The sequence below is a fragment of the Hemicordylus capensis genome, chromosome 3 (genome assembly GCF_027244095.1).
Source record: "Hemicordylus capensis ecotype Gifberg chromosome 3, rHemCap1.1.pri, whole genome shotgun sequence".
NCBI lineage: Eukaryota > Metazoa > Chordata > Lepidosauria > Squamata > Cordylidae > Hemicordylus > Hemicordylus capensis.
The window spans coordinates 150,819,340-150,846,535 of record NC_069659.1 but is presented as its reverse complement, the minus strand read 5'-3'; the positions used below and the strand labels follow the sequence as shown (position 1 = coordinate 150,846,535).

The 27,196-nt window shown below is 43.6% G+C and overlaps 1 protein-coding gene across 2 annotated transcripts in view; it reads left to right on the top strand.

Annotated features, from left to right (window-relative positions):
- The first annotated feature begins 17,392 nt into the window (after nucleotides 1-17,392).
- EDNRB (endothelin receptor type B) overlaps nucleotides 17,393-27,196 on the top strand; it is a 33,023-nt gene continuing 23,219 nt past the window's right edge. The window contains exons 1-2 of one of the 2 annotated variants that reach the window (XM_053311673.1): nucleotides 17,393-17,601; nucleotides 18,858-19,351. In XM_053311673.1, the coding sequence (XP_053167648.1) occupies nucleotides 18,899-19,351 (453 nt within the window). In that variant the 5' untranslated portion in view covers nucleotides 17,393-17,601; nucleotides 18,858-18,898. Of the gene's footprint in view, nucleotides 17,602-18,686; nucleotides 19,352-27,196 lie in introns of those variants that run through there. The other variant, XM_053311674.1, reaches the window with a different exon arrangement.

Genomic DNA, 27,196 nt, shown 5'->3' with positions numbered 1-27,196 from the left:
TTAAAAATGGCTGCTGAAAACAAAATGGCTGTCGTGCATGCTCAAATGGCCTCTGCAAGGCCTGGCATGGCCTAGGGCCTCACAGAGGCCATTTGAGCATGCGCAGTGGCCATTTTGTTTTTGGTGGCCATTTTAAAATCTTTTTTTAATTTTTAAAAATGGCGCCCCCTTCAAGTGGCGCCTGGGGCACGTGCCCTGCCTGCCCCACCCTAGATATGCCCCTGTTCTGCTCCTCCCACCACCCAGCTGCTTCTGAGACCAATAAGGAAAGTGGGCACTGGGGGGGGGGTGCCAGGGAGGCCAGCAGGGAAGAAGTGAAGAACTTCAAACTCAGAAGCGCTCTTGGGGATCAGTAATCTTGTTTCTCCTTTGAAGAGGGTTTTTTTCAAGTCCGAACAATTCTCCTCTGAGCTGAGCCCAGGGACCTTTGCTGACACCCCTAAAAAGATAGAGCAAGAATCATCCCCGCCTTTCCAAAGAAACCATACTTCTATCATTCCTCGCCAGATAAAGATTAACTCCAGGAGAGAGGTTTGAAAATAGCTTAGGTGGCTCAGCATAAAAACAGCACAGACATAGCTGTAGGTTATGAACATGGACACGTGCGTCACAGCATGCAGGACTACAGAGACAGCTGCCTTGTACTGGGTCAGGTCATTGGTCCATCTCTCTCAGCACTGTACACGGACTGGCAGCAGCCCTCTGGGGTTCCAGACAGGTCTTTCCCAACTCAGCCTGGAGATGCCAAGGGTGGAACCTGGGGCCCTCTACATGCAAAACAGATGCTCTTCCACTAAGCGAGTCTTCCCGCAACTAGCTGATACTAATATTTTCCTTCCTCAGTTCAGAAACCATAGAGAAACCCGGGTTGCATACATGAACCTTGCACTCTCAGGCATCAGGATTATGGCTAGCAATCCTGATCCAACAAGAGAGATTTACAAGTATGAACAAAATGCAATGGAGTGGTGGGGAGGGGGATATCCAAAAGGTATACCAAGCATGAAGTTCCAGAGTCAGTCCGTGTGTCCCATTCCTCCTTTCCCAACCATCTAACAAGCATCAGGGATACTAGAGGTGCCATTTTGGACTGGCTGGCAAGAGAATGTGGGATTTGATTATCACATTTCTGGCATTTGTGATCGGTAGGTGGGTGTCTTTTGGATGGTCATATCTGATAGTCTCTTTTTTCTTGAAACAGTTGTAAACGTCCATATTGTGGAGCCTCATAAAATATTCCAGGCATTACATTCTTTAACATTATCTTCTTTGAGCTTATCTTCCAAGCTTATCTTCTTCAGCTTGATTCTCTTGCCTTGAGTAGCCTTTGGATCTGTTTTTCCTCCCCACTCCCACTGCCACTTCCCATCATGAAAGTATGAGAGATGAACATCCAGGGCCATGGAACCCTGAGAAGGGGCACATCATAGCAGCAAAAGCAGCAAAGATCATGGTTAGCAGACTCCTTGACAGGATAATTTAATTAGCTGGGACATTCCCCTTGAAAGGAAACATCTTGTTTTCAAGGATATTCTGGAACTAGAAAAGCAAAGCATTATAGGCACTCAAATCCCATACCAGCCCTGATGAGTCCATGTATGCAGCATCATGTCTGCCCTACAAGATACAGGCCTGCACTATGACAAGTTTACTACGAATATGTATATAGCACATTACAACAACAGTTCTCAGAACTGTTTACATTAGAAAGGCATAAAGACTTTTCCTTGCTCCCAAAGGACTCACAATCTTTTTTAAACATAATGTAGTCATCAGCAACAACAGCCACTAGAGGGATACTGTGCCCTGGGCTTGGATAGGGACAGTTGCTCTCCAGCTAGTAAATATAAGAAAATCATCACTTTTAAAAGGTACCTCTTTGCTTAGTTAGCAGGGGTTAGCAAAGCACAGCATGACTCCCACACCATATGCATATTGTGCCCAGCAAGTGCTCCACAATCTCATTTTTCACAGGACTAGGAGGCAGCAAAAGGAGGAGGCTTACTGAATCCCTGGTGGGCTACCATATTTGGTTGATGGGCTACATTCAGCTTGGTGGGTCACAAGTTGTGCAGACCTGGCAGGTCAGGTTAAGACTGTCCACATGCTTCTCTCTTTGGGGGCAACACTGCTTTACATGCAAAGCTATTCTCCACAGTACTTGTTTCTCTGTAGAAGAGCTGCGCATACACTGCCCATGTATCATCGTATATGGCATGCACACCTCTGTCTATTTCACTTCATATGGCAACATATGCACTTTAAACTTTTGATGTATGCTGCTCCTACTCTTTGTGGTTTTTATTATTTTTATGTTGCCGATCTTTCTGTTTTTATGATGTTGCCGATCTTTCTGTTTTTATTGGCTTGATTGCTGTTTTGTCTTTATTTTGCTCTAGTGGTCCGAGTAGTGTTTTAGTATGGATTTCAAATTCTGTTCTGAGCTGCCTCAAAGACGAAAGCTGAGAATCACAATAGACATATTTTAATGAAATTGTCATTATATTTTATCCGAAGCAGTGTGTCTGGAATGGAATTTGAGCAAGCAAACTTTCCTGCCCCTTCCTCAAGACACAGCCCCCTGCAGCCCCCACCCCCGAAAAAAACCTGCTCCTAGGGGTCAGAGGCTCTAGAACTGGACTACATGGGGCACAGGGGTTATAAGGGGAAAAGGGGAGGTGGCAAAAGTCACCCCTGGAGTGAACAGAAGTGCTTTCTGTTTGAGCAAGATGCATATTGGACCACTAGTATCATTAAGCCTGTTACATTAACGGGCGCTAGAAGAGTTGTATAGAAATGTTTGTGTATTAAAATGAAGAAAAATTAGCACCTGCAAGAGACACGGACACAGCACCATGGAAAAATTTAAAAACAGACACAGTGGGGTGATTTAAACAGCGACCAAGCGTGGCGTCTTCATCCCACTGACTGTTCTCCGCCTTGATTCCCCCGGGGCTTCCGCTGCTGAACTACCACCCGCCCTCCCAGCTGCCGAGACCTCTCCTCCCTGGGTGCACGTCCTTAAATCGCTTGCATAGCCAACGCACAGAAGGAGAGAGGAGCTCGCTTGCAGAGCTCCTCACTCCTTAAAGCCTCTTCCCGTACTGCTGCTTTGGCCGAAAAGGATGCCTATGCGTCCTATGCGCTCCGCGCATGCTCAGAACGGCCCAAAAAGACACGGGCACACGGGATCACGCTTTAGCCTTTTATTATATAGGATAGTTCCATGGTAGAGCATCTGCTTCACAAGCAGAAGGACCCGAGTGCAATTCCAGCACCTCCAGGCAGGGTTGGGAAAGATTCCTGCCTGCAACCTTGGAGAAGCCTCTGCCAGTCAGTGTAGACAATACTAAGCTAGATGGACCAATGGTCTGACTCAACAGAAGGCAGCTTCCTATGTGAACATAGTTTTTATGGCATTACATAGTTATTACAACATTAAAAGGCAGCTTCCTATGTTCCTATATGAACCCATTATTATGACATTACATCCATATCATATCTTTCTTCCATAGTGGAATTTTAGGTGAGACAAGGAACCTTTTTAATTATTATTTCTCTGCTATGCAAAACACTTTGTGAACGTATTGTTAGAAATCAATACATAAGTATTTTAAACTAAATGAACACATTAAAAATCCTAAGGTCTAATGAAAACTAGTCATATGAAATTCACCAGTCAGGTATAGTATTAGATTGCCTTGGGGTGAGACATTCTCACATGGACATGTGTTTACAAATTTTATCAAAATGCTTTCCAGCTTGGATATAGTTGTTTGAGTCTATATCCATGCAACCTTTGAACTACAAACCAAATTCAGAACTTATCTGCTTGTAACAATGGGTTTCCACACACACCCAACTATGACATGATTTACAGGTATAAAAAGAATCTAAAATGTGTTCATGTTCATGTAAACATAAAGCCTTACATATCCCATCATGAAGTAAAATAAACCTGGGCAGAGTATCTGTGATGCAACTTGGTTTCAGAACAAAACCAGGGTCATCATAATAACGCCAATATTCAAATCATGGTTTAGAGCTTGCCTTCGGCGGTCACTTTATAAGAAAACATCATCTGGAGACAGAATTCCTGTTCCAGTTTGGCTCTGGATGTATTCTCCTTTTTGTACTAAATATAGATGTGTGTACAATATACACTTGAAGCTTGAGCCTTTACCATACATGGGGAGAAGTGGGTGTAGCAACATTATCATGTTTTCTTTCTTAGTAGAAACAAGATTGTGTTATAAACTCCTTTCATGCCAACATCCTTACATAGCCATGCTCCAGATTCTGTGCTGTGGGAAATCATAAATATGCAGGGAATCTTCTTTTAAAGTACCTTAAATCATATAGGATTTTGTTTATAAAATAGCACAAGATATGCGCTTATGTAGGCAGAGTCCTCAAAAATCATACGATTGAAGTCAGGCATTCTCACATGTTTAGCTTTACACATCAACAGTTAGGCTTTTTAAAAAACCCTATAAATTAAACACAATTTTACACAAAATTTTGCAACGTTTCAGAATGTGACTTCTTGAGTTTGGAAATTTTCAAACGTTTGGAAATTTTCAAATGTTTGCTTTTGAAATTTGGTTTTAAAAACTCAGGGCCAAATTTTTCTCATTGAAAAAATAAGTTACTAATATTCATATTACTAGCCATAAGTTAATATTAGTTAGCATATCATGTTATCTATCTATGTGGTCACTAAGAGTCGAAACTGACTTGATGGCACGTAATCAATCATAGGAAGCTGCCATATACCATTGGTCTATCCAGTACTGTCTACACAGACTGGCAGCGGTTTCTCCAAGGTTGCAGGCAGGAATCTCTCTCATCCCTGTCTTGGAGATGTCAGAGAGGGAACTTGGAACCTAGATGGTCTTCACAGAGTAGTTCCATCTCCTGAGGGGAATATCTTATTAATATGAATATGAATACAATGAGTATTTATATACCGCTTTTCAACCAAAGTTCCCAAAGAGGTTTACATACAGAAAATAGTTAATTGAATGATTGATTGATTAAATGGCTGCCTGTCCCCAAAGGGCTCACAGTCTGAAAAATAAACATAAGAAAGACACCAACAACAGCCACTGGAGGGATGGTGTGCGGAGGTTGAATAGGGCCAGTTGCTCTCCTCCTGCTAAATAAAGAGAAACACCACTTTTAAAAGCAGCCTCTTTGCTCATTTAGCAGGGATAGGTGCCTCTTTGCTCAGTTACTCAGATCATTAGTGACCAAGTGGAATAGCACTTTCTCCCCCAGTTTTTTCCAGTACAGCTTCTACACATGCAACAGCATGCCTCTGCTCTGAGTCCCATTATGCCTGTTTTCAAAGTCCCATTATGCACATTTATCCATTATGACTCTCCATTAGGGTGATGCTGTCTCCCAAGTGCAATTTTTCGATGGGAGTGAATGATGGTCACTCACATTTATATGAAAAAAGGGAAATACTTTTATTCAAAAATAAAATGGGGTGATACTGCACCCCTGCTGCTGGGGACTCCCATTTAGGATGGGTTATTCTTCCCTCAGAGTCTTGTCCATTGCAACCCACTTACTTTGTCCCATATAACTTAATGGCAGCCATCAAAATTGACACCTATTTCTGCATAGCTCCCTCTCCAAAGCAAAACATCTAGAAATCCCTAGCTCACACAGCCATAAAACGAAAACAATTGTATTGATCAGATCATTACGCCCAGAGACACCCAGAGACATAAGTTTTGGGCAGTATAAAAATGTTTTAATAAATATTAAATAAATAAATTCCAGAACTTCCTGGGTTCCATTTCCTTGTCATACCAGATTGTTTCAGAACCCAGGACCTGGACACTACGTAGAACAGGAAGAAGGGGTGGGTGAGAGTTGTTCTAATCTAGAATCTGCACTTGCAAACATTTCCCAAACTTGCATGTGTTCTGTGGGACTAATTTATAGGGTGGGAGCTATTAAACTCTGGACTTTTTTGGGCGGTAGCATTGAGCAAGATTCAGGGTCCCAGATTCATTCAGCACACTAACTAGCGCTCAAATCAGGGAGGGACCAGAGGAGGCTTGCCCCCCACCTTACCTTTGTACTGCCTCGCACTTATTGTTTTTAGAAGGCTACAGCGAGCCATAATTTATTTGCCTAAAACTGGAGGATGTTCAGTTTTAGGTGGGTCTTGTGAATTTCATTATCTCCCCCAAATAATTCAAGCTATTTATTATCCTGAAAACCACATGGTATTTATTAGTGCTTATTTCCCCACTAATATACACAAAAGCGTAGGGATTTGTGGGTTGTGTACAGGCACTGCAGCCCACAGCATCGTTATCTCTTCACACATCTCAAGTTTTTCTCTGGAAAAGCACTTAACCTGCAAGGATTAGTCTTAACACCTGGCAGTCTATTCATTGTTCTCTGTTTAGCCACAGAGGTGGTGACTGCAATTATCAGGTTTTCCCACAATATCATAATGTGCAGGTTTAACACAACCAGGAAAAATGAATTCCCGATTTAAACCACACACACATATCCTGTGCAACTGGAACTCTCAAAACTGGGGTGAGGGAGGGGGAAAGGGGAAACTTTGAATGGAGTTCCTTTACCTAAACAGGAAATTATTTCCTGCTGTGACTTTTGAAGACAGGCTTTACTGTGGGTTTATTGTGAGGCTTTACTGGGTGTTCAAATTTGCCAAAAAACACCCAATGCAAAATGTGGAATTTTTTTTACCCCAAATATAAATCAGGCTACACTCTTAATGCACAATGAAAACCCTGAATTGTGTGTGAAGGGTAAATTTGGCTAATATGTGAAATCACATCTCCATTCCAGAGGAGATGTGAACTAAAAGCCAGGTGTGAAAAACTTCCAGGTCTTTTTCTTTGCAAAGTGGTGTACACTCTCAAGAGGGGGAGTTTTTCAGCAGGGAAGCTGGGAAATGCTTAATTCTTCCCCTGACAAGTGACTTTCACTTAAACTCCCCTAGCAAATGGTTTTCCCCATGACACTCTATGGATGCGAAAGCTGGACTTTGAAGAAGCAAGATAGTATTGACGCTTTTGAACTTCGGTCCTGGAGAAGACTTTTGAGGATACCATGGACAGCCAGGAAAACAAACAAATGGATCGCAGAACAAATCAATCCAGAATTTTCACTCGAGGCACAAATGACCAGACTCAAACTATCATACTTCGGACACATTATGTGAAAACCCAACTACCTCGAGAAGTCTATAATGCTGGGGAAAGTTGAAGGAAAGAGAAGAGAAGACAAGGACGACCAGCAGCAAGGTGGATGGACTTGATTATGACAGCAATGAATGCACCATTGAGAGACCTTAAAGGCCAAGTGGAAGACAGATCATCCTGGAGAGAATCTATCTATGTGGTCACTAAGAGTCGACACCGACTTGATGGCACTTAATCAATCAATCAGTATCCTCTACAGAATAACTATATTTCTGAGGGGCTTAAAATGATTAACTTAGTCCAAATGTAGCATGTAGACATTTCAGATAAACAAGCAGATTCCCTTAATATTATATATATAGAGGGAGAGAGAGAGAGAGAGAGAGAGAGAGAGAGAGAGAGAGAGAGAGAGAGAGAGAGAGAGAGAGAACACAAATATAAAACAATTAAAAGCAATTAAAACAAATGCACAGAATAAAAAAATTAAAACAATTTCATAGGATTAAAACAATTAAGCCATTTATAATTAATTTCAGTTAAAAGCCTTAGGAAACAGGTGTGTCTTGAGGTTTTTTCTGAAAGCAATCAGAGGTGGAGATGCTCTTAATTTGAAAGGGAGCATATTCCCAAACTCCAGGTCAGTCACAGAGAAGGCCCAGTCCCGAGTCACCACCAAACAAACCAGTGGCAACCATAACTAGACCTCCCCAGATGGTCTTAAAAGGTGACTGGGTTCATGACAAAGAAGACGGTCTCTTAAGTACCCTGGACTCAAACTGTTAAGGACTTTATAGAAATAACCAGCACTTTATATTTCGCTAAGAAACATATCAGTAGCCACTGCAGTTATTTCAAAATTGGTGTTATATGTTCCCTTTGAGTTGTCCCAGAGACCATTCTGGCTGCCGCATTCTGTACCAATTGTAGTTTTCGGACTACGTACAAAGGCAGCCCCACATTACAGTAGTCAAGCCTGGAGGTTACCAGCATATGCACCACTGTTCTATTACCTCCAGAAATGGGCATAGCTAATGTATCACCCAAAGCTGATAAAAAGCACTCCTGGCCAATGCCTCAACCTGAGAAACCAGCAAGAGTTTTGGATCCATGAGCACTCCCAAGCTACATACCTGATCTTTCAAAGGAAGTGTAACCCCATCCAGAACAAGCAGCTCTAAACCATATCTCTGGTCCTAACCCCCAACCCCCACCCCCACCAGGGGAAGCCTGGTGTAGATGTTAAAGAGCATTAGAGACAGTATGGAGTCTTGTGGAACTCCATACTTTACTCTGCACTTTGCCGAGCAGCAGTCTCCAAGTGACACCATCTGTAATCTACCAGAGAGGTAAGAATGGAACCACTGTAAAACAGTGGCATCCAATCCCACCTCCCACAGGTGACCCAGAAGCATACCATGGCCGATGGTTTCAAAAGCCACCAAGAGATCCAAAAGGATCAAGAGAGTCACACTCCCTCTGTCAGTAACCAATTGGAGATCATCCATCAGGCCGACCAAGGAAGTCTCAACCTCATAGCCCACCCAAAAGCCAGTTTGAAATGGGTCTAGATAATCAGTTTCTTGCAGGACAGTCTGAAGGTGAGAGGCCACCACCCACTCAATTACCTTGCTCAAGCATGGAAGATTGGAAACAGGTCCAATTATCCAATGCAAGTTTCTTCAAATAAGGTCTAGTAATAGCCTCCTTAAGACAAAGAGGCATCCTGCCCTCCCTCAGAGAAGCATTGTTTATGGAACTGCCTTGAGGGTGATTGGTCAGCAGCCCCAGTTCAGCCGAATGTGGGGAATTTAGGTCAAAAGGGAAGACAGTTCCAATCAGTTTTAATTTGTGCAAGCGTCTGAACTCAAGAAGCCAGCTAGAGTGAGAGTTTTTAATTAAATCAAAAAAGGTTTATTAGAAGAAAATAATAAAATCAATAAGACTAAGTTACTAGGTGGACCTAACGTAAGATAAAGGTAAAGTGTGCCATCGAGTCAAAGGCAATACAAATATGTTTACAAATAGACTATTGTAAGGAACATTTAACTTAAAGTTCCAGAGTATGTGTAAATTCCCAGGCAGGCAAGAGACAGATGCTAAGAGAGGGGGAAAGGGGAAGTTTGAAAAGAAGTTATAGATTAGAGTCTTGAGAGCCAGACTACCACTATATTATTATTATTTCTTGTTTACACAGTCAGACAGGTGTTATTGACTGGTTTGTTTTATCCAGACATCGAGTCCTTCCCAAGGACCTGGGATGCCAGAATTTTATTGTCAATGTTGTTGCTGTTGTTATAGATATCGTCGCAGAATATAGGCTGTTCCCATTAAAGCTGCTTTTTGTAATTGGCTGATGGTGATTTCTGTGGCCCCTATGGTGTTGAGGTGCTCTTCAAGGTCTTTTGGAACTGCACCCAGGGCGCCAATTACCACTGGGATTATTTGGGTCTTTTTCTGCCACAGCCTTTCAATTTCAATTTGTAGATCTTTGTATTTGGTGATTTTTTCTATTTCTTTTCCTTCTATTCTGCTATCCCCTGGTATTGCTATGTCGATTATTTTAATTTGTTTTTCTTTCTTCTCGACTACAGTTATATCTGGTGTATTGTGTGGCAGATGTTTGTCTGTTTGTAGTTGGAAGTCCCATAATATTTTTACATCTTCATTTTCTACCACTTTTTCCATTTTATGGTCCCACCAATTTTTGGCTACAGGAAGCTTGTATTTTTTGCAGATGTTCCAGTGTATCATCCCTGCTACCTTGTCATGCCTTTGTTTGTAGTCAGTCTGTGCGATCTTTTTACAACAGCTGATTAGGTGGTCCACTGTTTCATCTGCTTCTTTACAAAGGCGGCACTTGCTGTTTGTTGTGGATTTTTCGACTTTTGCGCTTATTGCATTTGTTCTTAGTGCCTGTTCTTGCGCAGCCAGTATTAAACCCTCTGTTTCTTTCTTCAAGTAACCATTCTTAAGCCATTGCCAGGTCTTGGTGATGTCTGATTTTCCACTTATATTGTGCAAATATTGACCATGCAGGGGCTTATTTTTCCATTTTTCTGCTCGGTTCTTGACTTGTTCTTTCTTGTAGGCCTGCTTTGTTTCATTGGTGTTGAATAGTTTTGCATTATTGACCATTTGAAGTGCATCTTCTTCACTGTCCTTGATATATTCTTCAAGGCCTCTTTTCTCCTCCTCTACTGTTTGATGGACTTGCAGCATTCCTCTTCCACCTGAGCTGCGAGGGAGGTATAGCCTATCGACATCACTGCGGGGGTGCAGAGCATGATTGATGGTCATGATTTTCCTGGTCTTACGATCCAGCGTCTCTAGCTCTGCCTGGGTCCAGTCTATTATTCCTGCAGTGTATCTGATAACAGGTATAGCCCAGGTGTTTATGGCTTGTATGGTGTTCCCGCCATTGAGTTTGGACTTGAAGATTTTTCTAACTCTCCTGATGTATTCAATTCCAATTTTTCTTTTAACTTCAGTGCGTGCGATGTTACCAGCCTGGAGGATGCCCAAGTATTTGTAATGTTCTTTCTCTTCCCGGTTCTTGATGTTACTTCCATTGGGCAGTTCTATTCCTTCTGTTTTTCTTATTTTTCCTCTGTTCATTATTAATGCAGCACACTTGTCTAGTCCAAACTCCATTGCCATATCGCTACTGAATAGATGGACAGTGTTTAGCAGTGATTCAATTTCTGACTGGGACTTTCCATACAACTTCAGATCGTCCATGTACAGCAGATGGTTGATTTGACTTGATGTTTTAGATGTTTGGTATCCGAGGCCTGTTTTGTTTAGTATTTGTGAAAGTGGGGTCATGGCGATTACAAACAACAGAGGGGATAGTGAGTCCCCTTGGAAAATGCCTCTTCTAATGCTAACCTGTCCAAGTGTCTCGCCCATTGATTGTTAACTGTGTACTCCACATGCTCATTGCTTTTTTTATAAATATCTGAATGTTTTTGCTGACACCAGTTGTTTCTAAACATTTTAGTATCCATGTGTGAGGCAATGAATCGAAGGCTTTCTTGTAGTCAATCCATGCAACACTTAGATTGGTTTTTCTTCTCTTGCAATTTTCTAAAATCATTTTGTCAATCAGCAGCTGGTCTTTTGTGCCTCTGGTGTTCGGGCAAATTCCTTTCTGTTCAACTGGAAGCTGTTTGTTAGTTAATAAGTGTTGCATCACTTCATCTGCTATTATTCCAGTTAATAATTTGAACATGGTTGGCAGGCACGTGATAGGTCTATAATTACTTGGCACTGCACCTTTTGCTGGGTCTTTCATGATGAGATGAGTTTTCCCAGTTGTTAGCCATTGTTCAACATCACCGCCTTGCAAAATGTGATTGAACTGTTCTGATAGTTTTTTATGAAGGCTTGTTAGGTGTTTAAGCCAAAAGCCATGCAGTTCATCGTCGCCTGGCACAGTCCAATTTTTAATTTTCTTTGCTCTTTCACTTATTAATTCTGGTGTTATTATTAGATCTTGCATTTGTTGGTTACATTTTTTTACCTCTTTCATCCAGCCTGTTGTTTTATTATAATCTATTGGATTGTCCCATAATTTCCCCCAGAATTGCACTGTTGCTTCTTTATTTGGTGTTTCTACATTTCTTGCAGTTTCTCCTTCTATACTTTGGTAGAAACATCTCTGATTCGACTGGAATTGGAGATTCTGCCTGTCTTGTGTAGTTCTGGCTTCATATCTGCTAATCTTCTTTGACACTGCTGTTATTTGCTGCTTTATTATTTCCAGGACTTCTCTAATTTTCCTTGAATCTAGGTGGTATTTTTGGATCAGATACTGTTTGGTATTTTCATTCTTCAGCTTCTTGTCTTTCATATCTTTCAATTTACTAGCATCTGATCTAAGCCTGGCGATTTTATTTTCTAGTCTAATCTTCCATTTAGGTGATGTACTGCTTTCTTTTTTTTACAGGTCCACTGATCTTATATCCAAACTCTTGTGTTGTTATTGTTGCTGCACTGTACATTAGTTGGTTTGTTTCTTGCAAATTATTGGTTGCTATTTCTGCAAGTGCAGCATTGACATCTTTTAATGCCTGAGCAATTTGTTTTTTGGCAACTGTTTTTAGAGCAGGAAGTCGAACCCTGGTGGTTGTTTGGTTCATGTGCTCAGTTGTTGTTGTTGTTGTTGTTGTTGTTGTTGTTGTTGTTGTTGTTACATTTATATCCTGCTCTTCCTCCAAGGAGCCCAGAACAGTGTACTACATACTTGAGTTTCTCCTCACAACAACCCTGTGAAGTAGGTTAGGCTGAGAGAGAAGTGACTGGCCTAGAGTCACCCAGCAAGTCTCAGGGCTGAATGGGGATTTGAACTCAGGTCTCCCTGGTCCTAGTCCAGCACTCTAACCACTACACCACACTGGCTCTCTGACAGCTATACTGTACCTGTCTCTAGGCAATGGGGCTTCGAGCAGCGGGAGACTCACGTTTTTCAGGGACAGCAAGATGGAGAGTAGGAGGGTTGCAAGGATTAGTGTAAGAAGGGATGCCCACAAGAAAAATGTCTCTGTGGACCCAGTTTCCTACGCCTGCTAGGTAAGCTGGCTGGACTTGCACACAGACCAATCCAGGTAGTGATTTCAGCTCTGGTGGTGCCAGCCAAAGTACAGCATATGATGGTGGAGTGGCTGGTGCCCAATTGTGGATTGTGGCATGGAAAGAAGTCTTCAACACAAAGGTTGTTCGCAGTTGGAACCCCCAGTGAGGGGAACACAGAATGGAGTCTCCCAAGGAAGGTCTGAGAGAGCACACTGCCTCATGAAATTAGGGATACTTATATCCCAAAACATGCTTTGGGGGCAACTTTCTACTGTCATGCTTTGCTGAATAGCAAAGCCAACAGGCTTGTTTGGAATGCATTGTTACTGATCATCCTTCCTGGGTAGGACAGTGTGTGAATAGTCTATTGTATGCAAGGCTGACTGAGATGAAAATCAGAGTCTGCAGTTGTGTTGTAGAATATCCTGTGCTGGGAAAGGTTTCCCAATAATTCTATCAAAAGTTTTGACAGGTACACTTCCAGAGTGCCGTCACTGACTCATCTCTTTTTGCGAAGGAGGGCTGTTGCTGCACTTGTCTTATCTACTTTCCCTTGCTCAGCATAATAGTTTTATTAGCAAGTTGTGCTATCTCCCTTGCGAGAGGAAAAGGGAATCTCAGAGTTCACTCTGTCCAGAATGACCTCAGATGCCAGACAACTCCAATCAATCAATCAATTTATTATTATAGCCATAGGCCATACAGTGCCAGACAACTCACAGTAGCTAGTTCTGGAGTCTGGTTAGCGGGGGGGGGCATCTAGAAGGAGGGAGAGATGGATTTAATCCCCGTGTCAATTTGCATTGTTTACTGTCAAATCTAGAATCAGCCAGCCCATCACTAGCTAAGTGATGTGATCCCATATGTAGCATAAACTGGAAGCTCACATTGTGGTGCAGCTCCTGAGCATAACCAAAGTACAATCTCCCAGCCTGGAGATGCAGCTGCAAATAGGGAGGCTTCTGGGAGCCAGGTAGAATAACCTTAGCTGGTGACAGCATCTCTCTCTCTCTCTCTCTCTCTCTCTCTCTCTCTCTCTCTATATATATATATATATATATATATATGGCATACCTGTCACTAATCCCATGCGTGGCAGCTCTCACAAGGGTTTGTGAGCAAGCTGCAAGCAGGGGGAGAGGAAAGCGCCGGCAGACAGACTTGCGGGCAAGGCAGCAAACAAAATGGCAGGAGGGAGGAGAAAACGGCAATGGTGGGCAGGTGGGCGGGGGAAGAAAACGGCAGCAGAGGCAGGCGAGCAGGGAAAGAACACACTGGCAGCAGCAGGCAGGTGGGGAAGAAACCAGCGGTGGGCAGCGGGTGGGAGGGGAAAGAAAATTGCAGTGGGGGCAGGCAGCGGGTGAAGAACTAGAGGCGCAGTTGCTCTGTGCTCGGCCCAGCTAGTTTAGAATATTTACCAAACCCTCTCTGATAATATGATTACCAGATGAAATAAGCCAAGTTGGGCAAGGACCAAGAGAACAGGTTGTAGTATGCACAGTCCGAAGCAGTTTGTCCACATCCTCAGGAGTCACAAACTGAAAGTGATCCATTTTGACCACAAATGTCTCATGTGAACATGCCCAAAGATATCCAGCATGTAGGTCATTTGTGGCTTGCCTAGCCAAAATAAACATTATCTGTGAACATTTAATATTATCAGTTATAAAGTTGCTGGGTATGTGATACAAAAAAGGAAAGAAATCAGGAAAGAGCCACAAGCAGAATGTCTAAGTCTATTTAGTGATATTTCTAACAATACCCCCAAGAATCTTGATTTGTGTTCCTGAATACAATTTCTTGTAAGAATCAGCAACTGGCGATCTCTGGGCCAAAGCTCCCTGAGCGTAGCCCCCGCCACCCAGTTGCCAGTCCAGAGGCATATAGAGCAAGGGGAGGATTGCCGGTCTTGTGGTAACAGGCATGAATTGTCCCCTTTGCTAAGCAAGGTTCACCTTGGTTTGCATTTGGATGGAAGGCTACATGTGAGTGCTACAAGATATTCCCCTTAGGGGATGGGGTTATAGCTCAGTTGGAGAGCATCTATACGCCTGCATGCAGAAGGGACCAGATTTCCTACCGGGCATTTCCAGGTAGGGCTTCCTTCCTGAAACCTTGGAGAGCCACTGACAGTCAGTGTAGGCAATACTGAGCTAGATGGACCAATGGTCTGACTCAGAATAAGACAGCTTCCTATGTTCTTATGTTCTAAGTGGTGCCTGTGGCCATGAATTTGACATCAGCTGACTTTAAGTGAAACTCTGATCAACTGAATAATAGACTGGAGGGCTGCTTTGAATAGTTGAGGCCTGTGCAACTACTATTTACATCTGGAAAACTCAACATGCAGGCCACGGTCGTGCAACTGGCATATTGACAAATGACTTGGTCCTAAGAAGTCTCTGGGCAGCAACAAACTTGACTGGAGAACTGCTTTCCCCTTATCAGCTCGAAAAGCCTGGAGAGCATCAGCCCAAAGTTTCCTGTGAGCAGAGGCATGTAATAGGGCTGAGGCTCCTAAATCTGCAGCATTTGAGAGGTGAGGGAGTAGGGAGAGTGTCTGTTTCTAGCTCAGTGTTTCCCAACCTTTTTCCTCCTGAGAAACATATTTTAAAAAATTAGGGCACACTGCCCCCACACAAACAGACACACCTTTTTTCTTTTGTTTCTTTTGGTGGCAATAAAGCCACTGCACAATTTATGTTCACTTCATTCCTTCTCCAGCCCAGCAGGGCTCAAATAGCACAGGACCCCCACCCATGCCTTTTAACAATGGGAAATGATTTTCATTGGAAAATGACACAGTTATAGAGCCTTTTCCCCTTCAGGCAATTCCAGGTGATTCTATTCATCAGTCTGGGTCAGCTACCCACTTTGGGAACTGGCTTGCCCTATAATACACCAAGAAGGACATGCCCCTCCTGGTGAATGATACAGCAAGTACGCTCCTAAACATGGGTGTCCATGAGAGGGGGGAGTTCCGTCAGTATTGTGAAGTGGGGCTGTTCCACCCCTCTCTCAATCCTTGCAAGTCAGCACTTCATTCAAAGCGCTAGCTGGGAGCTTCTTTCTCTGCCTCAGAGCAGCAGCCAGCACTTGAGCAAAGTGCTGACTGGCGAGGATTGGGAGGGGCGGAGCTACCCCTCTTCCTGCTACTGGCCATGCCTCCCTGTGTCTGACATCGACACAGGGGCATGGTTAGAGCATGTGTGCACTGGTGTGTGTGTGCCCATTTACAATGGGGGAGGGGCCACAAGCGGGAAAAGTCCTGCAGACACCCATGCTCCTAAAATGGGGAGTTTAGGAGCATAGGAAGCTGCCTTATACTAAGTCAGACCATTGGGCCATCTAGCTCAGTATTGTCTATACAAATAGACTGTGGCTTCTCCAAGGTTACAGGCAGGAGTCTCTCCCAGCCCTATCTTGGAGATGCCAGGAGGGAACGTGGAACCTTCTGCAGATGCTCTTCCCACAGTGGCCCATTTCCTAAGGGGAATATCTTAGAGTGCTCACACTTCTAGTCTCCCATTCATATGCAACCAGGGCAGACCCTGCTTAGCAAAGAGGACAATTCATGCTTGCTACCACAAGACCAGCTCTCCAGCTCTGAGGGAGGAGAGCTGGTCTTGTGGTAGCAAACATGAATTGTCCTCTTTGCTAAGCAGGGTCTGCATTTGAATGGGAGACTACATGTGTGAGCACTGTAAGATTTTCCCCTTAGGGGATGGGGCCTCTCTGGGAAGGGTGTTTGCATGCAGAAGGTTCTAAGTTCCCTCCCTGGCATCTCCAAGATAGGACTGAGAGAGACTCCTGCCTGCAACCTTGGAGAAGCCACTGCCAGTCTGGGTAGACAATACTGAGCTAGATGGACCAATGGTCTGACTCAGTGTAAGGCAGCTTCTTATGTTCCTATGAGTTTATACTCATTTTTGAAACTGAAACATTCCCTTATATCCCAAGAGAAGTGTTCCCCTCCTGGTGCATTATGGGGCATCTCAGTTCAAAAAATGGGGAGTTTATAACCCCCCTTTTAGAACTTATGCAGTGTGAGTCAGTACAGCACACTACTAGCCAATGTCCCATGGCACACCGATTGGGAGATGTTGTTCTAGGTTATGCAAAGGTTAAAATCTAGAATGACCAATGAAATCAAATAGGCTTATAGGAGGTAAGTAAAACCTAGTATGGTATTTAGTTCTTATGTTGGTGCCATGCTGCTGTGTTGAATAATAGATGTTCTCCTAGGGCAAATAGCAGTGGTTAGAGACTTGATCCAGATCAGGGCTGCAGCAGGGGTAAAGCGTTAAATCCCTTCTCGGGCTCCAATCTAGAAAAGGGCCTGTGTAACTACTATTTACATCTGAAAAACCAAACATGCAGGCCACAGCCGCACAGCTCACATATTGACTGATTTGGCCCTAAGAAGTCTCTGGTCAGCAACAAGCTTGACTGGAGGACTGCTTTGAATAGTAGACTGGAACAGGGTTTGATCTAAATGCATTTAGAGCTGACAAGGGGAAAGGCTCTGTTGGAAAGACTGGGTGTGGCTTGGTAGTGACTGAGGAGAAAGATACAAGTGGTGGTGGGGTGGTTTTGTTTTGTTTTTTTTGTTGGCGGGAGGTTAATGGGAAGTCTCATCTGCTGGATATTAAGCACTTTAGTAAGTAGATCTTTCACCCTTACATCTCTGCCATTGGTTCCAACTGCTGCAAAGCCTTAAACAGCATAGGCACCAGTCAGGCATTGGGCAGCCTATCTCAAGTCAAGAAAGGACTTGTTCAGCCATTAAGAGATAAATCTACCACTTTTCTGCTCTAGGACAATTTGCAAGGTAAAGTACTATTTCAAGCAAATTAAAGATGAACACATGCTTTTACTTTTTTTAAAAAAGAAGTGAATATGTTTAATTTTATACATGTTTTTAGATATAGGCTTTATTCCAAATATTGTGTTTAGAGTGACGGTGAACATATTATACAGAACACGGAGAGGAAAATAAATTTTAATAACTAAAGTCTAAAGTCAACTAAAGGATGAACTGTGCAAAATAATCTCTGCTTTGGTTACTTAGGTATTCTTCTTAAAGTGGTTTTGTTTTTGTTTTTTGTTTTAATGCATCAGTAACTCTGTAAATCCCATTTTTTCCTTGAAATGTATTCCTTGAGCTCAGTAATTTTTGAGTGCAATCAACTTCTTTGGTTTTTTACTACAAAAAGTGTCCCAGGAAGAACAGGATTTAAATAAGGTAGGTCACAACCAGCACCCCTACTCGTGTGGCCTAAAAGATTGGTTGATTGATGGAGAGAAGGAATTTAAATGGAGCAGATGCGTTTACTACACTTTTTTTTTCCTAGTAAAACTGTTCAAGATCTTTCAACACCTACCAATGTTCATGAAGAAAATTTCTTAAATGTACAGAGTAGCATATAACAAAGGTACTTGTCCATATAGGAGTTTAACCGGGTTGTTGTTGTTGTTGTTGTTGTTGTTATCGTCGTCGTAATTAACATGATCATGATGATAATGATATAAAAATAAACACTTTCTTTTCCTTGCTTGGACTTTTACCGTCTGTCTTTGACTATGACAAAAAGGGGCTTCCCCAGTAAAGATTACTAAGCGATTGATTGCGCACATAGCTTCTTATTTTGCTCTTACGGCTATTCCACCTTTAATACACTATAGTAAAACTGGAGCTCTTACTTCGGAAGCAAAGACAGAAATGGATATGCCGCTTACACAGGTCGATGTTTCCAAAACTGGCATTTTGCCAGAGAAAGGATCAAAGCGCAGAGAGTAATTGCAACGGGGACGGACTCCCTTTACCCGGGAAACTACGTGTTTGTCTGGCTGGGTTACCATTTCCCCCCCTCCCCGCCTCTTTTTGCGCTCCCAGACCAAGCGCAAAGACTCGATCTCAGTGATCAGCTCGGTGGTTCAGGGTGGGCGCACGTGCTTTGGCCCGCTGGGATTGGTTGCTGCGGGGAGCCTGCGGGCGCTGTTATCGCGGCAGGGTTCGCTTAGGAGTCTGATCTGGTGCCTGGTGGTTTTTCTCTTTCTTTCTCACTACCGCCCCCCACCCAATAGATTCGAGGCGGCGTTCCATCCTGTCTCTCTGGGCAGCGATCATGGGTGGGCGCAACTTCTGGACGCTCTTGAGCCTGGCGACCTTGCTCAGCTACAGCGAAGCGGTGGAGCAGAGCGAATCTCCGCTGCGCCTGGCAGGAACAGGCGGGCAGAGCCCCGCTCCTCTCGGGACCAAAGTCCCCCAGACCGTAGGACGGCAGGACGAGAGCAGTTCCTCCAACCTCTCCCATCTGGCTGCTACGGCTGGTCGGGGTGACCAGGTGCCTTCCTCCTTGATGTGCACCAAAAGAATTGAGATCAAGAAATGGTGCAAATTTATCACCACGGTTATCGCTTGTGTGGTCTTCGTGCTGGGCATCATCGGCAACCCCACGTTGCTCATCATCATCTACAGGAACAAATGCATGAGAAACGGGCCCAACATCCTCATCGCCAGCCTGGCGCTGGGTGACCTGCTTCTCGTCATCGTGGACGTCCCCATCCACTTGTACAAGGTAAGCGGCGGCGGCGGCAGACGTCCAGGTGCTCCCTCAAGGTTCCTGGGCTGGCTGGTTCTGGAATCTATTTACAGTGTCTGGGGCAAAAATAATGACGAGAATGCCTCTGAGCATGTGCAGAGGGCCTTGCTGTTATCGCTCTTTTGCCGCCACCAGTCTGTGTGTAAACTTGCACGTGCAGGGCTTCAGTCGGAGGGTTTGACTGGCACGCAGACTTGCGCCCACGCGCTCTTTAAAATAACAGCGAGGCTGCACTCCTAACACTTGTGCAGAAAAAAGGGGTGCAGACAGAAGGAAAGTTTGAGGAGCAACTTCTCACCCAAAAATTTTTGGGAAGGGAGGAAAGACACTTCTGAGGGCAGAAAATCTGAAGATAAAGGTTAGATTTGGCAAAAGAAAGTTCAGTGAAATGAGGGGGAAATTCCTCAAATGGGGGGGGGCGGGATGTGCACCCCTGTCGGTCCATACACACATAATTATGTAAAAGACCATTATTCGGGGGGGGATATGTATAATGGTTATTAATTGATTTGGAGTAAGGAAAGCCGATTTGCTTTGAAACGAAAATGAGTAGGTAAGAACTAGTGAGGAGTACTTAAAACTAGAAGAGCTAGGGCTTAAACCTACCCAGACATTAAATCCTCAGTTACTGAAACTCTTCTGTCTATTCAGATATGTATGCAGATGCTCATACAGCTATATAGGGGTTGGCTGCACTTAATGATAAGGGAAAGAAACTCTATATATGCTCAGAGGCACTCTCTTCTGTAATATCACTTCCAGATATGAACAATGGCACTGAAAACTGGTTCCTGAGCCTGGAAACAGTTGGTAGCTTGTCTTAGGCTGCCATCCTATACATACTTATTTGGGAGTGAGTGTCATTGAACTCAGTGGGGCTTTGCTTCTGAGTGGAAGTTGTCACACAATGAAATGTAGATTCAGCAGGCTTTAAAAAGCAAATACAACTGTGGGTAGGAAGATGAACTGTTAAGTACTTGTCATATCCTCTTTCCTGCAGAATCAGAAACTCAAGGGGAAGACATGTGCTTAAGCTACCCATTGAAATCAGTGGGCCTTGACTGTGACTGATTGTATATTTTTCCACATTCTGCAGATTAAAAATGAGGAAGGCTGTGCTATCATGCTGCGTAATGACCAGTAGTACAAGTTCGTTTCTTTAAAAGAATAGATATACTGTATTTATGGAAAACAGAAATAGCAGAGGTTATTGCATCACAAGTGTAAAACATCCATAATAATACAGACGGATACAGTATTATATGGGAATGTGAAGTTTCCAGGCATTGAAGGTGAACTTCAGAGACTGGGCAGTGCTTGTTAATAATTTACTAATAACTCGTTTAGAGAAGATTTAGAGGATGTCTTTTACGTCATGCCAGGTCTATTTGGCCTCCTTTGGGGGAAGGTCAAGAAGGTATTTTCCCCTTGTGCCAAATGACTAGTCCTGGAGAGCAGCAGTAAGTAAGCTCGTGTGCCTTGGCTCACTTGCTTGAGTCAGTTCTGTGCACACTTTCCTGAGAGTTAGCCACATTTAATACAGTGGAACTTTCTCCTAAGTAAAAATACATAGGATTGTGCTCTCCGCTGTTTAGATCGATTTAATGAAGGAAAGAGTCATATTTGGAGGGATCCTGCTTTGTGGAGTTGATGCAGGGCCGGAGAAAGGCATGCTGAGGCCCTAAGCTATGACAAGCTTAAAAGACCCCATAACATTACAAAATGGGACTCACCTAACCTTGGCATGTCACCCCTCCCCTCCCCCCCCACTGCTTTGCTCACATTTACGGCAGCATTCATGAGAAGAAGCGAATGCTTGCCTATAAAAGTTCGATATAGCTTACAATTATTTCTGTCCAAATTTATACATGCAATATGATAAATAAACATGTCAATATTTTATTTTATGTTTATGTATTTACTTATTTACTTACTTAATTACTTACATTTATATCCCGCTCTTCCCCTGAGGAGCTCAGAACACTGTAAATGGTTTATTTTTATCCTTACAACAACCCTGTCAGGTAGGTTAGGCTGAGAGATACATGACTGGCCTAGAGTTACCCAGTGAGTTTCATGGTTGAATGGGGGTTTGAACCCAGGTCTTCCTGGTCCTAGTCCAATACTCTAACCACTTATACTATGCAAAAAGTACATTTTTGTTTCGTCTTAGAATGATACCTGTTTTAGAGTCGTCGTCCGCACCCCCGCCTTCTCCTTTATTTTTCAACCAATTATGTAAAACTTGAAATTTAGAAATTCGAGGGGTATTCAGGGGCTCCTCCTAATGTGAGGGCCTAAGCTGTAGCTTACTTAGCATGTGCCGAAATCTGGTACAGAGTTTATGAATTCCTGGTCCATTCAGCCACATGAGCCTGGAATTAATGAAGTATTCAGATCTGGCCGCTGTAAGAAATATGATAACTGATGGGCTACACTGCCCATTGGCTTGACCCAATACATTTGTTTTTCTGTCTTTTATAGAGTATCATATAGTTCTTCAGCACCTCTTTTTATATCTTGTGGAAGGGACTGAGCCATCTTTGTTCATGGTACAGACAGAGCTGTAGGCACGTCCCACTGAAGTCTCTCCTGTTCTCATCTTGTGGCACTATAATGTTAGGATGACCTGTTGGGATGTAATAAATTCCCATCCCCACCCCACTCTGTGTGCATGTGTAAAAATGTAAGCGGTGTGGCTAAATTATTTCAGAACAATATCAAGCATGATTCAAGGCTCACCAGATACATTCTCCCCATTCCACAGAGCTCTCCAGTTTTTTTGAACTCCCAGAAAAGTCTCAAGCAGCCACTGAGATATCTGTGCAATAGCTTTACTACTACTATTACTACTACTTCTACTACACTATTATTTACTACAAATATTTATATTTTCCAGAATAAGTGTTTTAACATGTGCCCTTGTGTGAGTTTTGTGTTTGCTGAAGTTCATTTTGCTTGATATTAATGCTTAGCATAATTTGTCAAAGGAAATAACACTTACACTGCTGCATAGGTTATGTATGCCTGTATTGAGCCTGCTGTGATGCCCTAGTATTTGGCACCAGCGGCATGTTGAATTTCCTGTGTGACATGACAAGAGCTCTGACTTGCTTCGCTTGTGATTCCACCCACATACACACAACTTGGGCTTCCTTTTGCTGCAGACCTCATTCAGAGGCATAGCCAAGGCAGTGCCTGTATAATATGGCATGTGGTACTCATTCTGAATTTCATTCAGGAAAGATAACGCAGAAGTAGTTGGGGCCCAGTCCTCTGCAAGAACATGGGAGTATGTCTGATTGAACTCAGTGGGACTTACTCAGTGGGAGGAGAACTGGTCTGGTGGTAGCAAGCATGAATTGTCCCCTTTGCTAAGCAGGGACCACCCTGGTTTGCATTGAATGGGAGACTGCATGTGTGAGCACTGCAAGATATTCCCCTTAGGGGATGGCGCTGCTATGAGAAAAGCCAAGGTTTCCAACTTCCCTCCCTGGCACCTCCAAGATAGAGCTGAGAGATTCCTGCCTGCAACCTTGGAGAAGTCGCTACCAGTCTGTGTAGACAGTATTGAGATGTTCCTGCTTCTAAGCAAGAAGTGTTTTCTCTCACGTTGCTGCCCTTGATAGCCTCTTGCGGACTTATGATGCTAGTATACACTGGTCCCACACTGCATGAATGCTGGCCAGTGTCATGCATTCTTGACAGAAGTACTTCCTCATCTTTCTCCTTAGCAGGTCCCCCTTTCCCAGCATCTACCACAGAAGAGCAGGTGACTATTGAGGGCCATTTTTATCAAGTGGTAGCTTATCACTGCATATATGTAAGCACTGGGTACACATGTCATTTGTATTGTCCTGCCAAGTGGTGAGCTTTTTACCACACATTAGAAATGGGGAGAAGCAGGAAAGTGGCCACATTCTTCTTACCTCTTGGTACAGACTCATCAAGCTAACCAAACTTTGTTCACCAAGGATAGCTTTGTCATCTGAACCCACATATGAATATATGGAGCTGCCTTCTGCTGAATCAAATCACTGGTCCATCTAGGTCAGAATGCCTCTGACTGAAACATAGGAAACTATCTTATACTGAGTCAGACTATTGGTGTGTCTAGATCAGCATTGACTGCACTGGCTGTAAGCTGCTCTCCAAGGTGAAAGGAGAGCTAGCCTTGTGGTAGCAAGCATGACTTGTCCCTTTTGCCCTGGATGCATTTGAATGGGAGACTTTACTGTATGTGTTAGCACTGGGAGGTATTCCCCTCAGGAGATGGAGTCGCTCTGGGAATAGCACCTGCATACTTGCATGCAGAAGGTTCTAAGTTCTGTCCCTGGCATCTCCAAGATAGGAATGAGAGAGACTCCTGCCTGCAACCTTGGAGAAGCCACTGCCAGTCTGGGTAGACAACCCTGAGCTAGATGGATCTGTGGTCTGACTCAGTATATGGCAGCTTCCTATGTTCCTAAGGTTTCAGACCGGATTCTTTTCTAGCGCTACCTGGATATGCCAGGGAATGAACTGGGGACCTTCTGAGCTATGGCTCTATTCCCAAACTCTAGCCCCATCCCATAGCATGACTGGCAGCAGTTCTCTACGGCAGGGATTCTCAATGTTGGGTCCCCAGATGTTATTGAACTTCAACTCCCATAATTCCCAACCAAAGGCCACTGGAGTAGGGGATTATGGGAGTCGAAGTCCAATAACATCTGGAGACCCAACATTGAGAACCCCTGCTCTAGGGTATCAGGCAGGAATCTTTCCCACCCTACCTAGAAATGCCAAGGATTGAACCTGGGATTTTCTGCATGCAAAGCCCGTGCCCTACCACTCTATCATCCTACTAAGCAATAAGGAGAATGCTACCATACATCAGCTGCTAGTGTATAGTACAATGTAAGGGTAAATTGTTGTCTGGGGAACTACTGTTAGGTGATTACATATGGGCAGGAAAATAACACTTGGAAAATAATTGCTTGCATTCAAGGCAGTGTGTCATGGACATTTCGTGGCCTTGCTTTTTTCACTGAAGATGCTAGAGCCATAGGATGTAGTCACAGGACAGTGATTTGCTTTAAGTTCTCTGGCACACCTTTTTAAAGCTTGACAAGCTGCTTTGCAGTCAGAATCAAACCAAGTGGCCTGGTGCTGTGTAGATCTTAAACTGCATTCACCTCTAACCTTCAGTTCCTCAATAATTTGTTGGTAAAAGCCCAGAATATTAGATGACGGAGGATCAGACTGCAGCAACTGTCCATCTCCCAGTTGTGACAAAGACAAACTCTCTTTGATTGCAATGAAGGCGCATCCCACACATGGTTGCCTAAATGACACCCAGCTCTCCTTCAGAGAACATGGGAAAGGGTTGCTTGAAAAAGAAGGAGCCAGCTTCTCTTTGAAACCTCTCCTTCCATGCCATTGATTTTTATATATTTCTTGATTAGATATACACACAGGCCTCTTCTTCGGGTCAACATGGGGGCTGCATGCTTTGTCTCTGTACAGTTCATGCTAGGGGGGCAGTGGGGCATCCCCTGGTTTTCCATGATCTTTCCTGCTTCTCTTGAGTCTGTTTCTCTCTGAGGTGTGCCTCCTTCCTTCCATTCTCTATTCACAATCTCATCCCAATTTTGAGATGATCATGAGTGCTTTCAGCCTAGACAGCTGTCTTAATTTAAATAGTTACCTTTGAGGAGACCCAGAACAGATTTCTTTTGTCTTGCTTTTGCTTATTATAGCCAAACCTAAGCATTTGTATTTCACAGTATCACGGGGTAATCACAATGTGCTGGCTATTACTCCTGTATGGTCAATTCTGCTAAATTAATGTTTTCTTCAAGCTGCTATGATCTTGTCACCCCTCCCCCCCGCCAAAGACTTTTTCACATCTTAAATTCTGAAAGGTTAACACCTAAAATGAGTACAGTACGGTTAGACTGGAGGGATGGAGAGAGAGACTTGTGGTTGAAGGGCATGTATGAGGAGAGTATAATCTAGGAGTCTGGTTTGGCTATTCTTTCCTGCTCCTGCTTATATATACATTGAAAAACATGCATTTGCAGCTACATTACATGTGAGGCTTCGCCTGGTCTCCCTTGCAATCTTTTCTTGAGTCTTATCTTTGCCCTTAAATCTTTCTGTCCCACTTCCTCCACTCCACTCAAGCTTATCTGTTATCAACCCCTTCTGTTTCCTTCTCTGACCCCTGTCCCCACGCCTCCTGCCCTTTTCCTTTAGCAGCTTCCTCCTCCTCTTTGTTCATCAAGCACCTGCCTTCTCAAGATCCACACTTTCAGCCAAGTTCGGAAAGTGCTCTAGCCTAGGCTGACCTTCTACTCTCTTGCCACCTAACTCTTCCCTACCTCATCAATGTGATTTGCCAGCGCCAGAAAGTTTTACACATGGGACTTTTAAAGCCCTTTAACTCTCATCTCCTCCAGAATGGAGGGATTGCGTTCACATTGGGGAGCAGTTCACATACAATTCAGGTTTTTCACTGTGCATTAGAATGTAGCCTGATTTATATCTGGGGTAAAAAAAAATCCACTCTTTGTGCCAGGTTTTGGGGAGAACTTTGGGTTTGCAGTAAAGCCTCCCTGTAAACTTGTGGTAAAGCCTGCTGTGTGTAAAAGTCCCAGGTGCCTGCCTCCATTTCCATTGTACCTGCCTTTTGTTGACTTTAAGCCCTCTGAGTACTGACTACATTTGCTCCTTTGTACTTAGAATTAGGGTGTCAACCATTTTTCCAAGGAAAAGGCAGTGTCCCAATAACCTTAGCTGCAAATAAACCCCTTCTGCAAGGCAGTTTTGTGAAACCATTCAAAGCTAACTGGTTTGATGATTGCATGCAACTATTGACAGCTTTAATAAGGTGATTGAACTGTAAGTTATGTAATTTTTCTTATTTTCGTTCAATTTTCATAGTATTCCAAGTTTTGCAATGATAGCTAGCATAGAGTAAGCTATAGCAAGGACCTCTGTCAAGTGCCTCTCTCCATAAGATGATGTAGCCTCGTTGGCTTGGGTTCATCTCAGTTACATTTCTTTTGGTGGCTGAAGAGGCCAAAACTGGATCAGCCAAATCTCCTGCAAATGTCACATTTGTATATTTCAGTGGAGAAATCACGGCTGACATTGTTCTAAGACTGTAGGAGCAATCTTAGTTCTCTGTAGTTCTCTGTGCCAGCCCAAATTCTGTGACACCAGACACTGCAATTGTCACAATTTCACACATGATGCCAGTCTACTAAGTTGTATTCAGAAATGTGTGAGGCCCCCTTAACAGGTACTTGGGGCAACATGGTTGCTGCTCCTTCGCAGTTGCACCCATATCAGTCTTGGAAATGTATAAAAACTTCTGCTCATGTGGTTGAGCTTCCTTGCATGTTTTTATGAGAGGCACACAACTGATGTCCCAAGGGCACAGACATTCCTTCCATGTTATGTAAACCATTCGAGAAGTTTACATGGCCAGAAGATTTTCATTCCTGGAAGCCCAACCACATGGCCAGAAGGTTTTCTCCATTCTTGAAAACCCAACCACATGACTGGAAGCGTTTATATTTTCCTGAAAGCCCAGCTGCATGGGCTTTCAGAGGAGAGGAGAGCTGGTCTTGTGGTAGCAAGCATGACTTGTCCCCTTAGCTAAGCAGGGTCTGCCCTGGTTGCATCTGAATGGGAGACTTGATGTGTGAGCACTGTAAGATATTCCCCTCAGGGGATGGAGCTGCTCTGGGAAGAGCATAAGGTTTCAAGTTACCTCCCTGGCTTCTCCAAGATAGGGCTGAGAAAGATTCCTGCCTGCAACCTTGGAGAAGCTGC